Here is a 19,458-nt window from a genome sequence, read left to right as displayed (position 1 = left end):
TAATATATATACGAGTATATCGTCTTGTCTGATGTATAATAGTACTATGTATGTACTCTCTCTCTCTCTCTGTTGGCTATGTTCAGGGATGCTTTCGCAGCACGAAACTTCAGTGTCCTATTTGAGCATACAATCTCTCTCTCTCTCTCTCTGTTGGTAAAGTTCAGAGATACTTTCGCAGCATGAAACTCATCAGTGCCCTATTTGAGCATACAATCAATCTCTCTCTCTCTCGGCAATGTTCAGGGATGCTTTCGCAGCACGAAACTCAGTGCCCTATTTGAGCATACAAACAACAGTTATGGCATGTTTCGCCTTGGGTAGGGTTGTCTCCATAAGGTTGTGTTCGTTTGGCATTTTAATTTTGTTTTTGTTTTATTTTTTAATAGTTATTTTATTTTATTTTTTAATAATTATTTTATTTTTTGAATTATTACTTTGTCATCTTTGTCTATCTCTTTCTATTCATTACTCCTATTTCTAACATTACCCTGTTTCTCTCTTTACCCATTATTAAAACTAAACTAAAATACCAAACAAAACGTTTTTATTTTATACTGGTCACGTACAAACAAGTCAACGATAATTACTTTCCTTTCTCATGATAAGCAAGTGCACAAGAATTTTAATGGAAAGGCTGGGAGTGTCAAGTCACGCAAATTTTCTACTAAAGTTGCGTTCTTTTAAATTTACAAGTTAGAAACTTATTTTTCGTAATTTTTTGTTTAGTTTTTCGACAACATTTTAATGCCTAGTTTGACCTAAAAAACAAACTAGCTTTTGCGCTCAGAAAGCAGCTTTTAACTTCTGGCGTTTATATATGGCACATTTGGCCTAAAAAACAAACTAGCTTTTTCAACTTCTGGCGTTTTTTTTTGTTTGCAGTGGTAGCTTTCGTGCTTAAAAAGCCCGCTTTTTCAACATGCTTTTAAAGCACAAAAGTTAAGTTTTTCTTCTGGGCCAAACGGGGGCTTAAATTCTTTTTGCAATTTGCCCGTTATTTTCCCATTCTTTCTTTTGGATATACTTGGCCTCAGTTTTATACCACTTTATTACGGTTAAGGCTCTGAAAATGACACACACGCACTTGGTGTTTTATCTTGAGAAAATGACGGCTAATGACATATTTTGATTATTAATATCCGTCAAAGACATTTTCAACATTAACAAATATTTTTAGTTTGTCCTTGGTGGATATTAATTATCAAAATACATCATGGGCCGTTTTTTTCCCTTTTATCTTTCTTTTTTTTTTTTTTTTAACATCTTTGCTTTTTATCAATGTGATTTCACTTTAAAAGCACAAATATATGCTGCATCTCTTCGTTTTGGTATTTGGATTTTGGGGGGAGAGAGATAGAGAGAAAAAATTAGAGTAATGATTGAAAGAAAATTTATTGGAGACCGTGTGCTGAGAGAGAATCCAAAATTCCAAATACCAAAACGAACAAGTTTTTGTCCCATGCGACAATACCCAAAATGATCTGGACCCTTCATTTGTATGAGTCGCACCACTGTTTATTTTATTTTGGGGCCAAAAAAGAGAGCTCAAATCTTTTTGAGATATTGTCTTGTGAGGCAATGAATAAATTCAATACATTGTGCTCGACATATTTTAAAAGGAATTCAAATTCTTAATTTTCTTATATATGATGCGCACTTTTACTACCGCTCAGCTATCGATTTGTTAGTAAAATCTAAGTAAGGTGATCTTTACGCCCACCTCAATTCTTACTCTTGCAAATTTTTTTTTATAATAATTCAAGTGATCACACCACCTTATACGCACATTGATTAATTTTAGAGCACCAAGTCAACATTTAACGGAGAATGACCACTGTTAGCAATTTCCATTACCAATTTAAACATATTTAGATAGTACTATCAGTATATTTGAATAACGGAAGAAAAGTTGAAGCGTAAAATTGAGGTCATTGAGGTCAAAATTTTGGGGATTTGAGAGCATTTCCAGCCTTGATTCATTTTAAGACTCAAATTTAAAAATAGAGCAAAAATTACAAAAAATTTTTTCCAATCTTTGACCCAAACACTTTTCCATTTTGGGTTTTACCCATTTTTTTGTCCAAATCTGAGACAACTTTTGCCTTGACCAATTTCTCCAACGGCTAGTTAGAAAGAGAAAAAGAGGAAGATGTGTAAAATTTAGGTTTGATGGCTGGAGATGTGTCTACCTGAAATGAATTTTTATCTAAAATTTGACTCAAATTTAAAAAAAAATATGGATGAAAGCTCGAGATGCTAGGAGGTGGTTCCAAACAGGGTAGGTCAAAATTTTGGTCGTAGAATTTTTGTTCTTGGGAGATGCTACGACCACGTTCAAAATCACACACTCTAATACACACGTTCAAATCCTCAATTTTGGGTGTGGTGGCAGAATACGGAGTCAATCCTCAATTGCTCAGGGGATTTCTGAGAGAAACCCTAGGGAGAGAAAAACAAATAAAAAAAATAAACACAACACAAAGGTTGGTGCAGTGAGTGGGTGATGAGAGAATCGTCTCCCAGCAGCATTCATCAGCTAATCGATCGTGTTTTCAGCATCTTCATCGCCGTTGTCGTCCCGATCGCATGAGAAAACTGCGTACGTTCGAGCTCTTAATCTCAACAGCGAGATGGAATTCTATTCCGTGCTCATAAATCACGATGTCTCCGGAGGAGAAGACGGCTCTGTAAGGGTTCACTCCGATAAAGGCGGCGAAAGTCCCTTTGCACGGCGGCTTTGCTGCGGTGGACAACAAGCTGTGTTGTATTAGCGGTGATCCCCCCAGCAACGGGAGTATTTATCGACCGGTGCGCTCGCTCTACACTTTTGATACCAGCTGCCGTCTTCCCACGAAATCCTCCTGGAAGAAACGCCCTTCGATGCGCATTGGTAGGGTCTTCCCTCTTACAGTGGTGGTCTACGGTAAAATCTTTTGTGTTCGAGGGGATTGATGGTCCCGTTCCCGATCCGAGACCATGGGCTGAAGTATTCGACACTAAATCGGGTAGGTGGACTTCTCTCTCTCCACCTCCACAATTGTCTACAGGGTATGGTTTGTATGCTGTTGCTTTACCTGGACCTTGGAAAAATCCTTGTTGGTTCATGTGAGGATGAGTTTCTTTACACTTATTATGTGGGGGACGGTAGTTGGGAACGTCGGGATCATAAGAATCATAAGATGGTTTATGAGATCCCGTGAAATGTGAAGCCGGTGGCAGTCGAAACCATGTTGTTCTGGTTTCATGACCGCTACCTTTATGCACATGACTTTATGGATAAATGGTCCTACTTAGGGTGTATAAAGGACCTGGAAAAGGTTGTGCCCCTCGGGTCCCTGATGCCACCCAATGTTGGATTATTTTATCCAACATTGCATCATGTTGCTGACAACGTGTTCTCTTTGCTCTGCCTTGAGTATTTTTCCGGTACACACCAAGCTACCCTGCTGCATTGCGTCAAGTTTAGTATCTCTGGCCAAGGAGGTGAAGATGTAGACTTGAATCCCACTGTTATGTCTGCCAAGGCTTATGCTATTCAGACGCCAATGAATATCCTCGATGCAGTGGTAATGTAAGTAGACAACTTACCCTGTTACTGCTTTTATCAACTTTCTTAGATATCTTTGTTAGTGTTGTTGGTATCAACCCATTCTTATTCAGGTCATATTTAGGAGTTGTAGACTGGATTGATATATCTAAGCTAAGAATGTTTCAGGCTTCTTTGATGTATGATGTCGGTGAAGCAGGAGTGAAGAACACTCTGTAATGTTGAGAATATATGAGTACTTAACTCTTATTTTTGGGGCATAAATTGTTGCAGGGATTTTTAGTGTGTTTGGACAAAGTGTACACAAAATACAATTGGTTTTCAAACTTGCTGAAACTTCTAAGAACTTTTGGTTTTATGGGCCTGGAAAGCATTCACATTTTGGGTTGTTTGGGTTTAAATTGGAGGTAGAGGAAGAGCTTAGAGCTTGTTACCTGTTAATATGAGTGAGTTTTGGGGCTGAACTTCAGAATGTTCTAGGATTTTGAATATTGGCCCACGACATGTTTTGGTGTTAAGGTTTGGCCCGGCAATTGCTTTATGCTGATAGGGTAGAGGTAGACGTAGAGTTACAGGGTTGGTTTTCATCCCTCAATCGTATGTGATTGGTTTCATATCCCATTACCAATAGGCCAACAGTTGTATTATCTTTGCATATCTAAATGATGTCCACTTGACAAGTCATTACCATATATTTAAGAGATTTTTCCTTTTGAAGGGATGATGGAGGTTCAAAGGACGCATAGCTTTTGTAGGTTTTGGGCTTCGGTATGCATTGACTTTATGCAAATTACAATTGGCATGGTGATTTTTTGGCAAGTTATTTGCTTGTTGATGCTAATTGGCCAAAATTTTTTTTGACTGTAGTCAATAGACTCACTGGAGTATTTAGTTCTTTCTGGTTTTCCCTCGATTATTTGTTATGTAGTGTGGAATATGTGAATATGACAACTATACAGGGTGCTCTGTATACAAGAGATTAATTATATGTAGTGGTGTTAGTTGTAATAATCAGAGGAGAGAGAAATAACATCTCTATACAAGCTTCTTGACTTTGTTTCATAATATGGTATTGTCGTTGGTTATAAAAGAAAAAGAAAAAGCGGAGCTATATGAAATCTTGTTGTCTCACGCTTAGAAAAATATTATTCATTACATCGAATCTTTTTCTGATTTTCTACTTGTTTTCCTTGTGCACAAGTTTTAGCTTATGAAAGATCTTTCAAGGAACATTTAAGAGAATATTGTTTGTTTTAAGATATTTGTATGTGATAGAGTTTCAATCCGCAAAAAACAAACAGATTATTTAGCTTATTATGAGTTCGAGCCTTTCGTTATCTTGTTGTCCTTTCGTGATCGGCCTTTATGTGTGGGAATTTTGGACCTCCAGTGGTATGTGCCAAGATCTATATTGACCGATATATGGCTGATATGTTACGTAACTTGATACCTTGATACCGCAGTTTAAAACCCTTGCAGTATTTAAGAAAAATGTTCAAACAATGTGTAGCTAAACTAAAATTGTTGAGATGGATGAGTAATTAAACCTGAAACAGTGTTGGTTGATAACTTAATTTGCATAGACATGTGTAAATTATGTAGCGATGCTGACGATGCAACTTGTTCGGTTTGATTTACATTGTTTTATGTATATCTTTGAGGTTTTTAAGCTGCATCCTTTGTAATTATTTAGGGGTCCACTTTTACCTGCATTATTGTGTATGACCTTGTATTGTTACTTCTTGTGGCATGTAGCTGACATCATCATAGGAATTTTCGAAGTCCTATTTTCTGTCATTTCAATAACGAGGAAACTGTTTTCAGATGCATGGTGACAACTGTGACTAGACAAGTCGATGACATTTGGTATACAGAGAAGAAAATTATGTTTCTGGGGCTAAACAGGACATTCTGTTGCCATTAGGGTAGTTTATGTGGTTACAGTTTACAAATTAACGTATGGGGATTGCATTAGTGTGGTTGGCAGCTACATGTCCTAGTTCATGGTGGTTGATAACTTAATCTACATAAACACAACACAAAGGTTGGTGCACTGAGAGCCCTGAGTGGGTGATCAACGAAACGACTCGCAGCATTCTTCTTTGCGAATCGATCATGTTTCCGGCATCTTCTTCGCCGTTGTCGTCCCGACTGCATCAGAAAACTGTGTACGTTTGAGCTCTCTCTCGAAAAGGACCAGGCAACTACCAAATGGAATCCTATTCTGTGGCCATAAATCACGATGTTCCGGAGGAGAAGATGGCTCTGTAAGGGTTCTCACTCCGATAAAGGCGGCAAACGTCCCTTTGCACGGCGGCTTTGCTGCGGTGGACAACAAGCTGTATTGTTTTGGGGGTGATCCCCCCCAGCAAGTATGCATACAAACCCGGGAGTATTTATCGACTGGTGCGTTCGCTCTATACTTTTTATACTAGCTGCTGTTTTTCCACGAAATCCTCCCGGAAGAAACACGCTTCCATGCGCATTGCTAGGGTCTTCCCTCATATAGTGGTGGTCGACGGTAAAGTCTTTTGTGTTCGAGGGGGTTGATGGTCCTGATCTTGATCCGAGACTGTGGGCTGAAGTATTCGACACTAAATCGGGTAGGTAGTCTTCTCTCTCTCAACCTTCACAATTGTGTACACGGTATGGTTTTTTTGGTGTTGCTTTATGGCGACATTAAGACGGCCGTGAGATTAAGTCCGCAAAATAAGGTGTTCATAGCAACATCGGCTTATTGTGAGCACATTAATCTATTAATTGGGAATTTAACCATTATAATCTTTGCAATTTCAGTTTTGGCATTTTCTTATAGCTCAAGTCCACCAAGCATAGTCTTCTCGATATGTCAGGCATTGTTCTTATTCTCCTAAATAATGCATAAGTTTAGTTCAAAGAAGTATATTGACGGTTAACTGTCAAGTATCCTGGTTCTAGTTTACCGCTTCTGTGTTTCTTATGGCTCCGGTAGAGTAGCATAACTTCGCAAATTGTTTCTGGAATTCCAGTTTTGACGAGCAAATCTTATTCTTGAACTTATTGATTTACTGCATTGGAGGGAGATATGACACATTCATAACATGACATTAGTGTTTATTACGTATTGATACATGGGTCTGAAAATGGACGAGAAAATTCCTTTCAAAATCTACAAATCCATACTCAAAATTTTATACAATATTTGGATATGATCCATTAAACATAAGAAGCTTTGGTCAAATTGTACATCAGCACACAAGGTAGAGAGGACTCCACGGATCCACCGGAATGCACCCCTGCCACCCACCCATGTCTATGGGATTGCTCTTGAAGTTAATAGTTTCAAAAGCAATCTCATATCTCTTCTTCATGTTCCACAGTATGTCCTTAAACAACAATCTTTCTTTCCAATCCCAAACCAATGGTGTGTTATATATGGAAAGCAAAAGTCCGTGTAAAAATTAAAAATGTTAGTCATAAATTGAAGGAGTAAACCATGTCAATTGGTAGTATATTATCTCAATTTTTGCAAGCTGGTGTGCTGTGTAGTCTTAGGCAACATGGCGTATAGTCCATAGAACATATCGACAACTCTTGCACCACTGCCGGAGGAAATGTAGAACATGAATTTGCAAGATATTGCTGATTTTGAAGACATTGTGAGGATGGTTGTTGCCGGTCATCCAATCACCCCTCCCACACCGGGAGTGGTGCCAAGAGTTGTTGATATGTTCTATGCATTATGCGCCATGTTGCCTAAGACTACACAGCACAACAGTTTGCCAAAATTGAGGTAATATACTACTAATTGACATGGTTTTACTCCTTCAATTTATGACTAACTTTTTTAATTTTTGTAAGGACTTCTGCTTTTCATATATAACACACCCTTGGTTTGGGATGGGAAAGAAAGATTTTTGTTTAAGGACATACTGTGTAACATGAAGAAGAGAAATGAGATTGCTTTTGAAACTATTAACTTGAAGAGCCATCTCATAGATATGACTGGGTGGTAAGGGTGCACTCCGGTGGATCCGTGGAGTCCTCTCTATCGTGTGCTGATGTGCAATTCGGCCAAAGCTTCTTATGTTAATGGATCATATCCAAATGTTGTATACAATTTTGAGTATGGATTTGTATATTTTGAAAGGAATTTTCTCGTCCATTTTCAGATCCATGTATCAGTATGTAATAAACATTAATGTTGTTTCTTTTACGGGTAAAAATGTTATGAATGTGTCATATCTGACTAATACAGGTCAATTTGCAAAAAGTGAGTGGAGTGGAAATTGAAAAGTGGCTCTACAATATTCTGCTAGAATCCTGCTCCGTTGTCTACTACTGTCTTGTTCAAAGGTTTTAATTTTAAGCCAAGAATTTCTTCAGGTGACTTTAGTAACTTCAATACCATTTCTAATTCATGAATATTTGTTTCTAAATTTGAACGCTCTCTCCATAGACAAGCTTGAGAAAATGTTCAAGGCAGAACCAACTCCATGTTACTAGAAGATTAGCAGGTAAATACCTCCACTATTATGTTAAAAGTTGTGTTAGTTGTACACTCAGTGTGTATTGGTTGTGTGGACTGGTATCATCCAATTTAGATATTTGTTTATTTTGAATCTGATTGGTGGGATGGGATGATCACTATATAATGATTTTTGCTTTTATGCATGGTCTCTCAGATCGTGCTTACCTATCACACAGTTGAATCTTTATCTTGGGTGCAAGCTTTTGCTTCATGAAGATGACTCCCTCTAGCTTATCTTGTCTAAGCATTTTAGTTATATTTGGCATCTATTATATGTAATGACTATGGCCTGGATTGCAAGGGTGCGAGGGATGCAATATTGTGGATTGGAGTTTTTTTTTCCTTTGTACGTGTTTTTTGTTGATGGGTAATCTTTCTAAAATGGGGAGGGTATGGGGAGGGGAGGGTGTTCTCAATTGGATTTTCTGGTTAAATTGAGGGTTCTGTAATGGTTGCATCTGCAGCTCATGTTGGTTCTGCTGCAAGGGCAATGGAGGCGGTCTTGGTGTTCTAATGCAAATTTATCAATACTGCACTTATGGAAGTCTCTGCTGCAATTTTATTCTGCATCAGGTTTCAGTATCTAGTTTATGTTCTGTTGCCTGGTTCTATGCTTATGTATTAGCTTCCAATCTTCAATTTCAATGCTTATATGGGATGGATCTTGTTCTGCTATGCTCTGCATTAGCCTAGCTTATCTCCACTTTTTCTCAGTTTTGATTTGGTTTGGTGAATGACTAGATATTGGTTTCTCTATCATTGATCTCCACACAAACAACACCCAACCCCCAACCCCCACCCCCCCATTCCTCAGTTTTGGTCATGCCACACAGGTAAGCAGAGAGGCCTAGAAAGATGGTTTTAAAGACAATTGAATCGCCGCTTTGATAGTTGACCTTTGCTTGGATCCTAATAGGTATGAGAGACAAGTTCACATATGTTTATGGAATTGAAAGTAATATTGTGGTGTCTTTGACCAATTTTTTGATGGCGGCTACCCTTTGGCATGGTATTTGGTCAAAAAACATTATTAGTAGTATAAGTTCCATTGCAAGTAGTTGTGTTTTGCATGCTACCCACAGTTTCTTGTTTGGCCTTCTAAGTCTGCTACTATGGTTCTTCTTGGGAATACACCATTAGTAGTCAATCAAAATCTGGGAATTGCACTACCAGATATGGATATATGCGGCTGTTTTTTTGCATATCCACCGACTGTTTTTTGGTTTGTGATTTAGTTCTGAATTTTTTCATTTTATGGTTTTTTTCCTACTTTGGGAATCACAATTTTGATGGTGGATATATGTAACTCATGTTTTCCTTTTTGATTGGTTTGTGCTTGATTTTAAGTCCATATGCTTAAATTAGTATCTATTCATCAGTAAGAAAGGAAAATTGCTGATAAGAAACAATGTCAAGCATTTTTTTTCCCTGTGTATTTGTTCTAGGAATTGATTCCGTTAATTTTTTGGGTTTTTGGGCTTGAATTCGATGTTTTTGGTTAGGATCCCTCAGATAACGTAATATGCTTTGTGAGCTGGATCAAATGTTTGTTTTCACTTTCTACGGAAGCCAAGGGCATGCAGGTACAAGATTTTGCCATTTGGGAAGCCTCCCCAAGGGCCTGAGCTTGGCACACAAAAGAAGAGCTCCCATAGACCTTCACTTTATTAGCCTCCAGAAGAACACTCCTAAGTGACTGCAAAAGAAACAGCGGTGTAGCTAAATTGGGATATCCTTTCTTCCAAGAAGTGTCACAATTCAGCTTGTAACTTCCCCTAGGTGGAGGCATCCAGATCGGCACATGAGTAGATGGAGGAACACCAGGAGGGGCAATAGAAGGCACAAAGCGGAGGATGGCACGGGCTGGAGCAAATTCCTCTCCAGCCATCTTAGTCCTTGTAACAATGGAGGCAGGCATAAAGGGGTCAATTCCTGTTGGAGATTAAGCACCACATCAGTCCATCTCAGGGCAGAGTTGGTATCACAATTCACTAATTCAGAGCTGACTACACTTCACTGCCTGCCCAAACAGGTTTAGACATTTTGCACTTGAAGAATGAATGTTTGGCAGACTCCCCTTTAGAGAGACAAAGGGGGGCAACAGGGGGAAGGTCCACATTTGCATCTGAAGTGGTTCTCCTTGGTAGCATCTGAGGTGGTTCAACCTGTCTCAGCTGTTCCATGAAGACTTCCCTGGTCGATTAGTAATCATAGCCATGCCGCCATATTCTTGACCTTAATGGAAGCTTACCAAAATGACGAATTTAACTGGTCAAATCCCCTGAAATAGAAATTGTCCAGATTCCCTATATAAGAGGTTTATTATGAACAAATGAAGCAATGTTAGTGGTGATGTCGTAGGATGACCTTTTCTTTTAATTTCTGAACAGAATTGGATGACCTTAAGCATGAAAATATGTGTAACTGAATACATGAAGTTTTTACATTCCATTTCCCCATCTTTTACCAACTGAAGTCGGGTAAAGGATGTGTTTTTTCTACTTGACATTAGACCGCTTCTATTCTAGTATCATCGTGAAACCCATGTTGTAGGAGAATGTGCATGACTCAAGACTATATTATTAAGAGGGACCAAGGGTACCCTCCTTTTGTGTTCCATCCCGAGCTCAAAAACATAATCTAAACCGCCTAGGCTCCTCTTTTTCAACTCCTCTGTAGATGCAGACTTTTTTAATGACCCACACATAGAATTACACGGATATTGATTATATGCTTTCCTATGAAAGAAAAAGAGATTTGTAGAGTTACATGAAGAGGCATGTGCTCCTGTGTTGATCAAATAGTTAGATTTGAGATTTTAGCTGAGTTTGAGAAATTTCTAACAAGGTTAATGAACACATATCAATTCGGTTCCTTCGACTTTTTCACACCATCCTTCCTTTTCTTCCAATATATATAAAGAATGCAATAAGCATTGACAAGTTTTTAGCTCGTTTAGTAAGGTCTCAGCTCGTTAAGGCTTGAGCTGAACTCGAGCTCAAGTTTTTAGCTTGACTCGGTGGCTCGTTTACAGCCCTAATATTTACTAGTGCTTTTTGAATTTCTCATGACTTTGACAGTGTTCAAGTATGATCCACCAAGTGAGACCACTCCACACAATGTCTACTTGCTGCCAAATCTTGGGAGCTTCATCAAGTGTGATTTCAAGGGAGCCAAGCTTCTGGCGGTGAAGGGCTTACAGGGACTAGGGTTGGTTTTGCCTTTCTCTGGCGGTGAAGGGTATACGGGGATGGTCGACTCCAGTGTTGGTAAAAACCTATACATGTCGAGCATCTTCCATAAGTCATTATTGAAGTTAACGAAGAAAGCAAAGAAGAGGCAGCCGCTTCCGCCGTTGTTGTGAAGCTGAGGAGTTTGTATATGGTGGAGAAGATAGATTTTGTGGGCGACCACCCGTTCTTGTTCGTCATTAGAGAAGACATGACTGGTGTGCTTTTTTTCATTGGCAAAGTGCTTAATCCCCTTTTGGGTTGATTCATTGAACCTGTTGCAGTGGAGGTTTACGTGAAGCCTAGTATATATGGAGTTTGTAGTGATTTTTAAGTTTCTGGGTTTATGTTTGTATTTCGCTAATGCCTAAACGCACCTTGTATGGCAGGCCTAACATATGCATGCTTTCTGATCTTTCGTTTTCTTTTGTTCGTATCTTAATTTGGTTTTGTTTCCACTAGATTTCCTATTCAATAGCTGACAGAGAATGGTATTTGTAATAGCAGTTTCATGAGGTGCACTTTTTTATTCTGTGTAGTTTGAAATTCTTGTTGCACTAGTAATTCTATTTATTGTTGCAACTTGGAAGAGGGGATGCCTTCGCGTACTCTGCTGTGGAAAACGAACTTAGGGTACGTTTGTTTGTTCAGATGTGAGTTTTGGATTGTACATCCAGGGGATATAACATATCCGGTTTCTGGTTAAATTTTTTGGGAAATGGTTTTGTCACTCTTTTTTTTGTTAACGCTACTTCCCACCAATAATACACTTGCAGGGGAGTGGCGTTAACAAAAAAAGGAGCGGCAAAATCAGCAGCCAATTTTTTACGGGTACATCAAATATGTAGTTCTATAAAATATAAGGTCTATAATATCATTTTGGTTATTTCATCACTAATAGTTCCTTGAAACACATTTTGTGGAGTTGCATTGCTCCTATTTGTATGCGTTGAACCATAAAACCTGCAAATCCAAGACATGAATTGAAAATCAGATTGAGATTTCAGGTTAGAGTTTCGGAAAGGTAAACAAAGTGCACCACAACAACAACAACATAACCCATGTAGTCCTCAATCATTGGGGGTATAGACGGGAAAGGACTGGAGATAGGTCTAACCTTTGGCAATATGCATAAAGTGGTTGTTCTCAAAATACCACTGAAATAGTAGTCCCCCTATGCCTATTTTGTTGCGGAATCAAAGCCGAATGACATCAGAAAGGGCAGGCTTAGAGACCCAGTTCAATTTATGTGCACATTACCATGCCTTCTTCATTGATAGTTCAGAGTATCGATATGCACCACAAGCAGAAAATAGCTAATGTGTTTGGATTATTTATTTTTTCTTGGGTAAAGAGACATTGAAGTAATCCAACATTACGACGATATAGGAATCTGCTCCTGAACAAGTTTGTTCTCCTTTCTCGAATACACTAGTAGTCGCATGATGCGGTAGAAATTTTAGGAAATACACAAACTCGAGACACGATCATATATGTGACAATGAGTGCATTAGGACGAGACAACGGAATTTTCAGGAACAGAGCATCTCGTGCCTACGCGATGAATGCGTTGGCACATGATGAATGCGTCGGTTGACCGTTGGTGAAGCTGTTGAACTCGTAGAAGATCTGACTTAGCAACCTATCTCAGTTGTTCTTTGAAGACTTCCTGGTTTATAGTAATCATAGCCATGCCCCCATAGTTCTTGGCTTTAATGGAATTTTACCAAAACCTGATGACTAAATTCACTAGTCAAATACCATGAAATTTCCCTTATTCCATGCCTGGCTTCCTCTCATTTGAAAATTGCCCAGACTCCCCAAGAGGGTCATCCTGAGTAATTGACTTCATGTTAGTGATAATGCCATTGGATGACCTTAAGCATTAAATTAAATATGGAACTGAAAAACAAGAAGCTTTTACATTGCATTTTCCCATCTTTTACCAACCAAAGTCAGAAAAAGAATAATGTGTTTATACTAGCCCACTAGTTTCTAGTCATCGTAGTGAAATCCGTGTTGTTGGATAATGTGCACGACTCAAGACTCGAGCATGCCTTACGAGGTACTGAGTGTGCCCTCCTATTGTATTTGTGTCCCGTGTCCCGAGCTCGAAAACATGATCCTAACCTCTCGCCTAGCCTCCTCCTTCCCAACTCCACAACAGATACAGACTTTTTTAACGACCTACAAAGAGAGTTACGGACAGGAATACTGAATATGCTTTCCTAAGAAAGAAAAGAAAAGAAAAAAAAGATTAGGAGATTTGCACGAAGAGGCATGTGCTTGATCATGTGTTTGAACATATAGTTAGATTCGAGATTTCCCAAGAGCTGACAGATATGAAAATTTCTAACAAAATAAACACCAATTGGTTTCAGAATTAATTGGTGATGATGAATCGGATGGCACAAATATCGATTCGTTTCCTTTCACTCTCTCACAACCTCCTTCCTGAGAAATTTTTAGTGCTTGGTAGGTAGATCCCACATGGTACCCGCTCGGCACATCCGGATTATCCAATACACTTGTGGACGGATCAGATTGAAATCCTCTCTCTCCTCTCACCTCAATATCTCTCTCATTTTTTTCTCTCCAAATCCGAGCCATCTAAAAACGCAATGAACGGCTCGGCACAACGTGGTACCCACCCGGTACTGAAAATTTTTCCCTCCTTCCATTTATCTTTCAATGTAAAAAAGAAAAGAAAATTTGTGCCATCACCATCGCATTGACCAAGTAGCCAGAAAAACCATATATAAACCCCACCATTCCAAGCCAATTGTGCCATCACCATCGCACATTTCATATTCTGTGTCTTTTTGGGTTTAGAAATATAGTTGGGAAATGAAGATGGGTTTGAGTCTTGCTCAGGGACTAGTCCTCGTGGTAACTGTAGCCACCATTTTGGCAACTAGCCAGGCTGCAGACACCATTGTTGTCGGAGGGTCCGAGAACTGGCGATTTGGGTTTAACTACACTGGTTGGGCCCTCAAACATGGCCCCTTTTTCGTAAATGATATACTAGGTATGTTCTAATCAAATTCTCCAATTAACGCGGCATTATTTTGCTGCGTTTGCAACTGTTAAGAGGGTATTTTCTGTTACTAATTGTGCGAAAAATCAACGAATAAATCAGATCGGTAATCTGTAGATGAGTAATAGCATGATTGCATACATAGAGGGAGGGAGACATTTAATAGCTAGAAGATGAAACTATCATACGAAATTTTCAGAACATGAAACTCGACATGATCTTTCGCAACCACTTGCATTAGTATAGTTTTGAACAAATTTGTTAGTTAATTTGTTCTTATTTTCATAAAAAAGTTTTTGTTATCTCATCACAAATTTCTTAGTTGAGGTTGTGTCTTATAGTCGACGCTTCCATAGAAGTAAAATCTTGGCTACGCCACTGCAACAAAACACACACGCCAAATGCGCACAACCTATTGTGTTATTAATACTAAGCTTAATTACTAGTAGAGCTGTAATCGAACCGAGCAGCTTGTGAGCTTGGCTCGGCTTATTTAGTAAACGAGTTGAGCTCGAGTTTTTGGCTCGTTTAGTAAATGATCCACTTGGCTCGTTTAACAAAAGCTCAGCTTGTTAAGGGAGGCTCGACTCGATTAAAGAGACTTGGTTAAATAACTAAGCTTGGCTCGTTAAAGTTCGAGCTCAAATTTTCGGCTCGTTTAGTAACCGAGCCGAGCTTGAGCTCAAAAAAGCTTGACTAGGCTCCGCTCGTTTACAGCCATAATATTTACTAGTGCTTTTCAAATTTCTCATGACTTTGACAGTGTTCAAGTATGATCCGCCAAGTGAGACCACTCGACCACACAATGTCTACTTGCTGCCAAATCTTGGGAGCTTTATCAAGTGTGATTTCGAGGGAGCCAAGCTTCTGGCAAATGCAACGCAAGGAAGTGGCAGTGGGTTCGAGTACGCTCTGATGAATCCGTGGAGGCCTCTCTATTTTGCTTCCAGCGAGGGAAATGGTGCTGATTGCAAAGTTGGTCTGATGAAGTTCTTTGTTGTGCCTTTGCCTCGAATTGGTAATTAAAAGGCTAACTAAAACATAGGTTTTGTGATAATAAGGTACATGACTACAATAAAAGAATGGGTTGGTTTTGTTCTTGTACTTGTACCATAAGATATGAAAAACCCCATTGTTTGTAATGGGAGTGAGATGATTATTATGTTTGTGTGATTTCGCATTGTCGAATAAAATTACTTACGATATTTCTTTTGAGGATATTACGAGTATTATGGATGTCTAAAGACTACTTATGTTTGCCTTCAAATTGTATGAGCTGGGTCACACAAGTAACTATCCTTACCGTACTACAGTCCTTCGCGGCATAGGATTAATAGGCGGATTGAGTGTCGATTGAGATGCGTTTTGTACATTATGATGCCTAGTCTTCTAATCCTTTTAATCATTGTAATTTTACTTGTAATTTTAATTTGGTTAATAAATTCTTCGTCGCCGTTCAAAAAAACAAACAAACAAGTAACTATCCTAGCCACTTCTGTAAATCTAAATTATATATAGTAGTATGATCTTGGCACTGCACTTTTTGATAATCACACACCAAAATTTACCGTTTAGTGTTCAAAATACATATAGCACCCGCTATTTTCAAGACAAGCTAAAAAATAAATTTTAGAGTGATTATGAAAAAGTGAAGAACCAAAATCATTTTCCCTTATTGGGATACATTCAATCAATATGAATTGTAGCATTATTAATTAATGTCTCAACGAACTCCAGCAAAATAGATTAGATCATCAAGTAGACTCGAAAAGAGCCACAATGAGTCCAACCGGAGTGTTCAGCAACCGGAGATCGAGGAGCTGTTTCCTTCAATGAAGCCCTCAAAAATCTAATCAGGGTTGCACTTACATGCATGTACGATATTGATTTTTTTTGCTAAATACCTGTCTATTTTTTTGAAAGGCAAAAAAATTTCATCAATCTCTGAAAATATTACAAAAATTAATAGGAGCAAAGAATGATAGCATTAAAATGATAAAATTCTAACCTGAGACCCAAACGATCTACAACGCTAAGATTAATCATATGTCCATTCGAGACCCAATTTCCAAGTTTGACAGGAAACCAAACACGAGAAGCCCTGTCTAATGAGTCCAACCGGAGTGTTTGGCCATTTGCATCACATATTAAGTTTATTTATTTATTTATTCTAAGTATGAAGTTCTATTTATTGGGAGAATTAAATATCCATCCTCAGAAGAAACGACGTGTAAGTTTTCATCCCAAAATCAAATAAACCCAAATTTTCCCTTCTATATATACGGACAGATTTTTGGGACCAATTCGTAAACTTTGAGGTCCTATTCTGCAATCAAAGGGGTATGATCAGTAGATAAAATCCCCCATTTAACATTACCCCATCTCTCTCCATCTAAACAATTCCTAATCCTAAATTATTCTCTCTCTCTCTCTCTCTCTCTCTCTCTCTCTCGATTGATCGATCGAAATCTCCCCTGCACCTCCATGAACATCGCGAGGCTCAGAACTGCTTCGTTTACTCCGATATAAGGAATAAGATCACCCCAAGCGTAGGTATAAGCGTCCAATTGAAGCATAATAATCCGAAAGACCGGGATCGTACCCACGGGAATAATTAGTACGGCTTGGTTGGATTTGTAGAAGTAAGCAAGGCTTGCGGCTTTTAGACCGCCAACTTTGTTTTACGTTTGCGGTGGAAATGAAAAGGCTAAATTAAAAGCGAATAAACTAGGATAAAAAGCAGGTTAGGTCTAAGAATCACTAACACCCACGACTCGAGTTAAATCACATCTTTCACCCAAATACACGGTTCAAGATACTGGAAGATAGGATAGTTCAATTACCTAGCTAGCTCTAGAATTCATTTAGCAAATACCTCGAGCGACAGAGCTGCAAGCATCATGTGTGGTAAGTAGGCTATGCTCTTACCTACACATGATCAAAGAGGTTAACACCTCGGCAATTTGACAAATAAATCCAAACCCCACATCAATTTTCGAACCAAAGATTCAAATTTTTTAGTGAAAAACACAATTTTACTCGAGCCATGAGGTGCTAATCACCCCATGACCTAACCCTAGAAAACTACTCATACATATCTATGAAGATAAAAGTAAGCAAAAATCTACTTAGCATAATTGACATAACAATGCTAGAAGAAAATTAGATTAACCGATAGATCGGAGGATTGTCTACAACTTTAATGAAGACGAAAGTAACAAAAACTAACTAATTAAGGCAGAAAATTAAAGATTCAAAGTTGGAAATGAAGAACAATGAAGAACGATTCAAAAAGCAAAGTAAATCTAGGCTAAATCTAAATTATGCAATACAAAAGTTCTATTGTACTTGTTTGTACAATGACATCACGGGCTTTTATACTCCAAGGTTCGCGCACGGAATATTCTTCAGGAGATGCTTCAAAATTACCCTCCGAGAACCTCGGTACCGATAGCAAAGGCCTTACGTTGCTGTGCTAAGAGCTTCGGTACTGATAGAAGTCTGTAACGCCCCGACTTTCCGGAAGCAATATAAAATAAAATCTTACGAAAATTTGCTAAATAAATATAATTTTTTAAAATAAAGTTTAGCTATTACAGTCACAAGATAAATTTACTGATTCAAAATACATTAATTTCAGAGCTGACTCTAGGCTTGATACAAATCCGAAACATACTCGATCTTCGTTCCTGATATTCTTTCCATGTTGAACTGCAACATCTTTGAAACATCTCTATTGAATCCTGCGCCCACTTGCAAATTGATCGCCGAAGCAAACGATTTGCCAAGATACAGACGTATCCGTGAGTGATAAATCACCTAGTAGAATAATCCAACCCAACTACCCCCCTTACTTTACAGTTAGCAAGCAGCAGGATAATAGTAGTGCAAAAAAGTAAAACAGAGTTTGTTCCACATAAACCAATTCATTATTATCCATTAACTTGACGTGTAATCTAAGATCTCCTCCGCGGGATCTTTCCTCCTCAACCGCTGGCCATGTCCTGTCCCATGAGATCACTTTCTTTTGTTGTCGCGGATTGCACCTCAGTTATGTACCTAGCGTGTATCCTTCTCATTACAACAAAAGGAAGCTTATCATGCCCAAATCATAACTAAGGTTCGTCTATCTTATGCACCACTTCACAATCACCACAATCATCACTGGGCTTACTTTGTCAGTTTCAATTCATCATTCATCATTGGGCTTACTTTGCCAATCATTATTCATCAATCAACACTGGGCTTACTTTGCCAGTTTTAAACCATCGCATCCAACTCATCACATCTCAAAATCCCGCCTGTAGGCATTCTAAAGAAAACAAAACTTTCCAATTCATCAATTACCTAACATCGTCTAAGTGAACTCTATTCGCATACCACCCTATATCTCTATGGTCCAATCTAGCATTCAATCAAGCAGTGGTGCAATATACAACAAATCAATAATAATTAACACAATTAATAAACAATGTAATCACGCAACTTATTATGAACGGGCCGTTGCCCTTAATCTTGTATGGTCACAATGTCAATAATAATAAATTAAGAGTTTTAAAAGAAATTAAAAGAACAATTTTCTGGGCTCTTAATAATTAATTCTAAGATAATAGATTAATTAAAAAAAATTAATTAAATACATTAATTAGATAAAAATATTAGAATATTTATCATGACCTTAATAAGAGTCCTAAAGGTCCTATGCAACCAGTTGAGTGTCAAAAATTGGGTTCGGAGGGTCGCGGGATTAATTTAAATAAAGACGTTAAATAAAGTGGCCGAAAGTGAAGTAAATAGATAATAAATAATTTACAAATTAAAATATGTTGCGGTTAACAAAATTTCATCCTCAGAATATAGAGAGTCTAAATAAAATTACTCAGGCATTTCTAATTAGGTTTATAAGGTCGTAAATAATTTTTGGTTGGAAACGCTATAGAAATAATAATAAATAGTAAATAAAAATAAAAAAAATTTATTTAACAATATATCATCTTTGAGATGCAAGGAATCTAATAAAAATTAGTTTGGGTGTTAAAACATTGTTTGGAAGGTCGCAAAGATTTTTCGTTTGTAAACTTTGATAGATAACTAATAAATAATTTAATAAATAGATAATTAAATAAAAAAA

General features: G+C 38.0%; 2 protein-coding genes and 2 pseudogenes across 3 annotated transcripts; 3 read left to right on the top strand and 1 right to left on the bottom strand.

Annotated features, from left to right (window-relative positions):
- The first annotated feature begins 3,230 nt into the window (after window positions 1-3,230).
- Window positions 3,231-6,362, top strand: LOC131332117 (uncharacterized). 2 transcript variants are annotated; one of them, XM_058366189.1, is made up of 2 exons: window positions 3,231-3,574; window positions 5,375-6,362. In XM_058366189.1, the coding sequence occupies exons 1-2, from the start codon at window positions 3,231-3,233 to the stop codon at window positions 5,472-5,474; spliced, it is 444 nt and encodes a 147-aa protein (XP_058222172.1). In that variant the 3' UTR covers window positions 5,475-6,362. The 2 variants fall into 2 exon arrangements, with proteins under 2 accessions (XP_058222172.1, XP_058222173.1); XM_058366190.1 differs by lacking the exon at window positions 5,375-6,362 and adding an exon at window positions 4,269-4,366.
- A 4,712-nt stretch (window positions 6,363-11,074) lies between these two features.
- On the top strand, window positions 11,075-11,819 carry LOC131332119 (serpin-ZXA-like; annotated as a pseudogene).
- A 645-nt stretch (window positions 11,820-12,464) lies between these two features.
- On the bottom strand, window positions 12,465-12,566 carry LOC131334968 (small nucleolar RNA snoR100; annotated as a pseudogene).
- Window positions 12,567-14,076: 1,510 nt separating this feature from the next.
- LOC131332118 (uncharacterized) lies at window positions 14,077-15,545 on the top strand. The gene is made up of 2 exons (XM_058366191.1): window positions 14,077-14,318; window positions 15,091-15,545. Exons 1-2 carry the CDS (start codon window positions 14,138-14,140, stop codon window positions 15,351-15,353), a joined length of 444 nt encoding a protein of 147 aa, XP_058222174.1. The 5' UTR covers window positions 14,077-14,137; the 3' UTR covers window positions 15,354-15,545.
- Window positions 15,546-19,458: the final 3,913 nt, after the last annotated feature.

Source organism: Rhododendron vialii, chromosome 7a, assembly GCF_030253575.1.
Source record: "Rhododendron vialii isolate Sample 1 chromosome 7a, ASM3025357v1".
Taxonomy (NCBI): Eukaryota; Viridiplantae; Streptophyta; class Magnoliopsida; order Ericales; family Ericaceae; genus Rhododendron; species Rhododendron vialii.
This window is presented reverse-complemented; position numbering and strand designations above follow the sequence as displayed.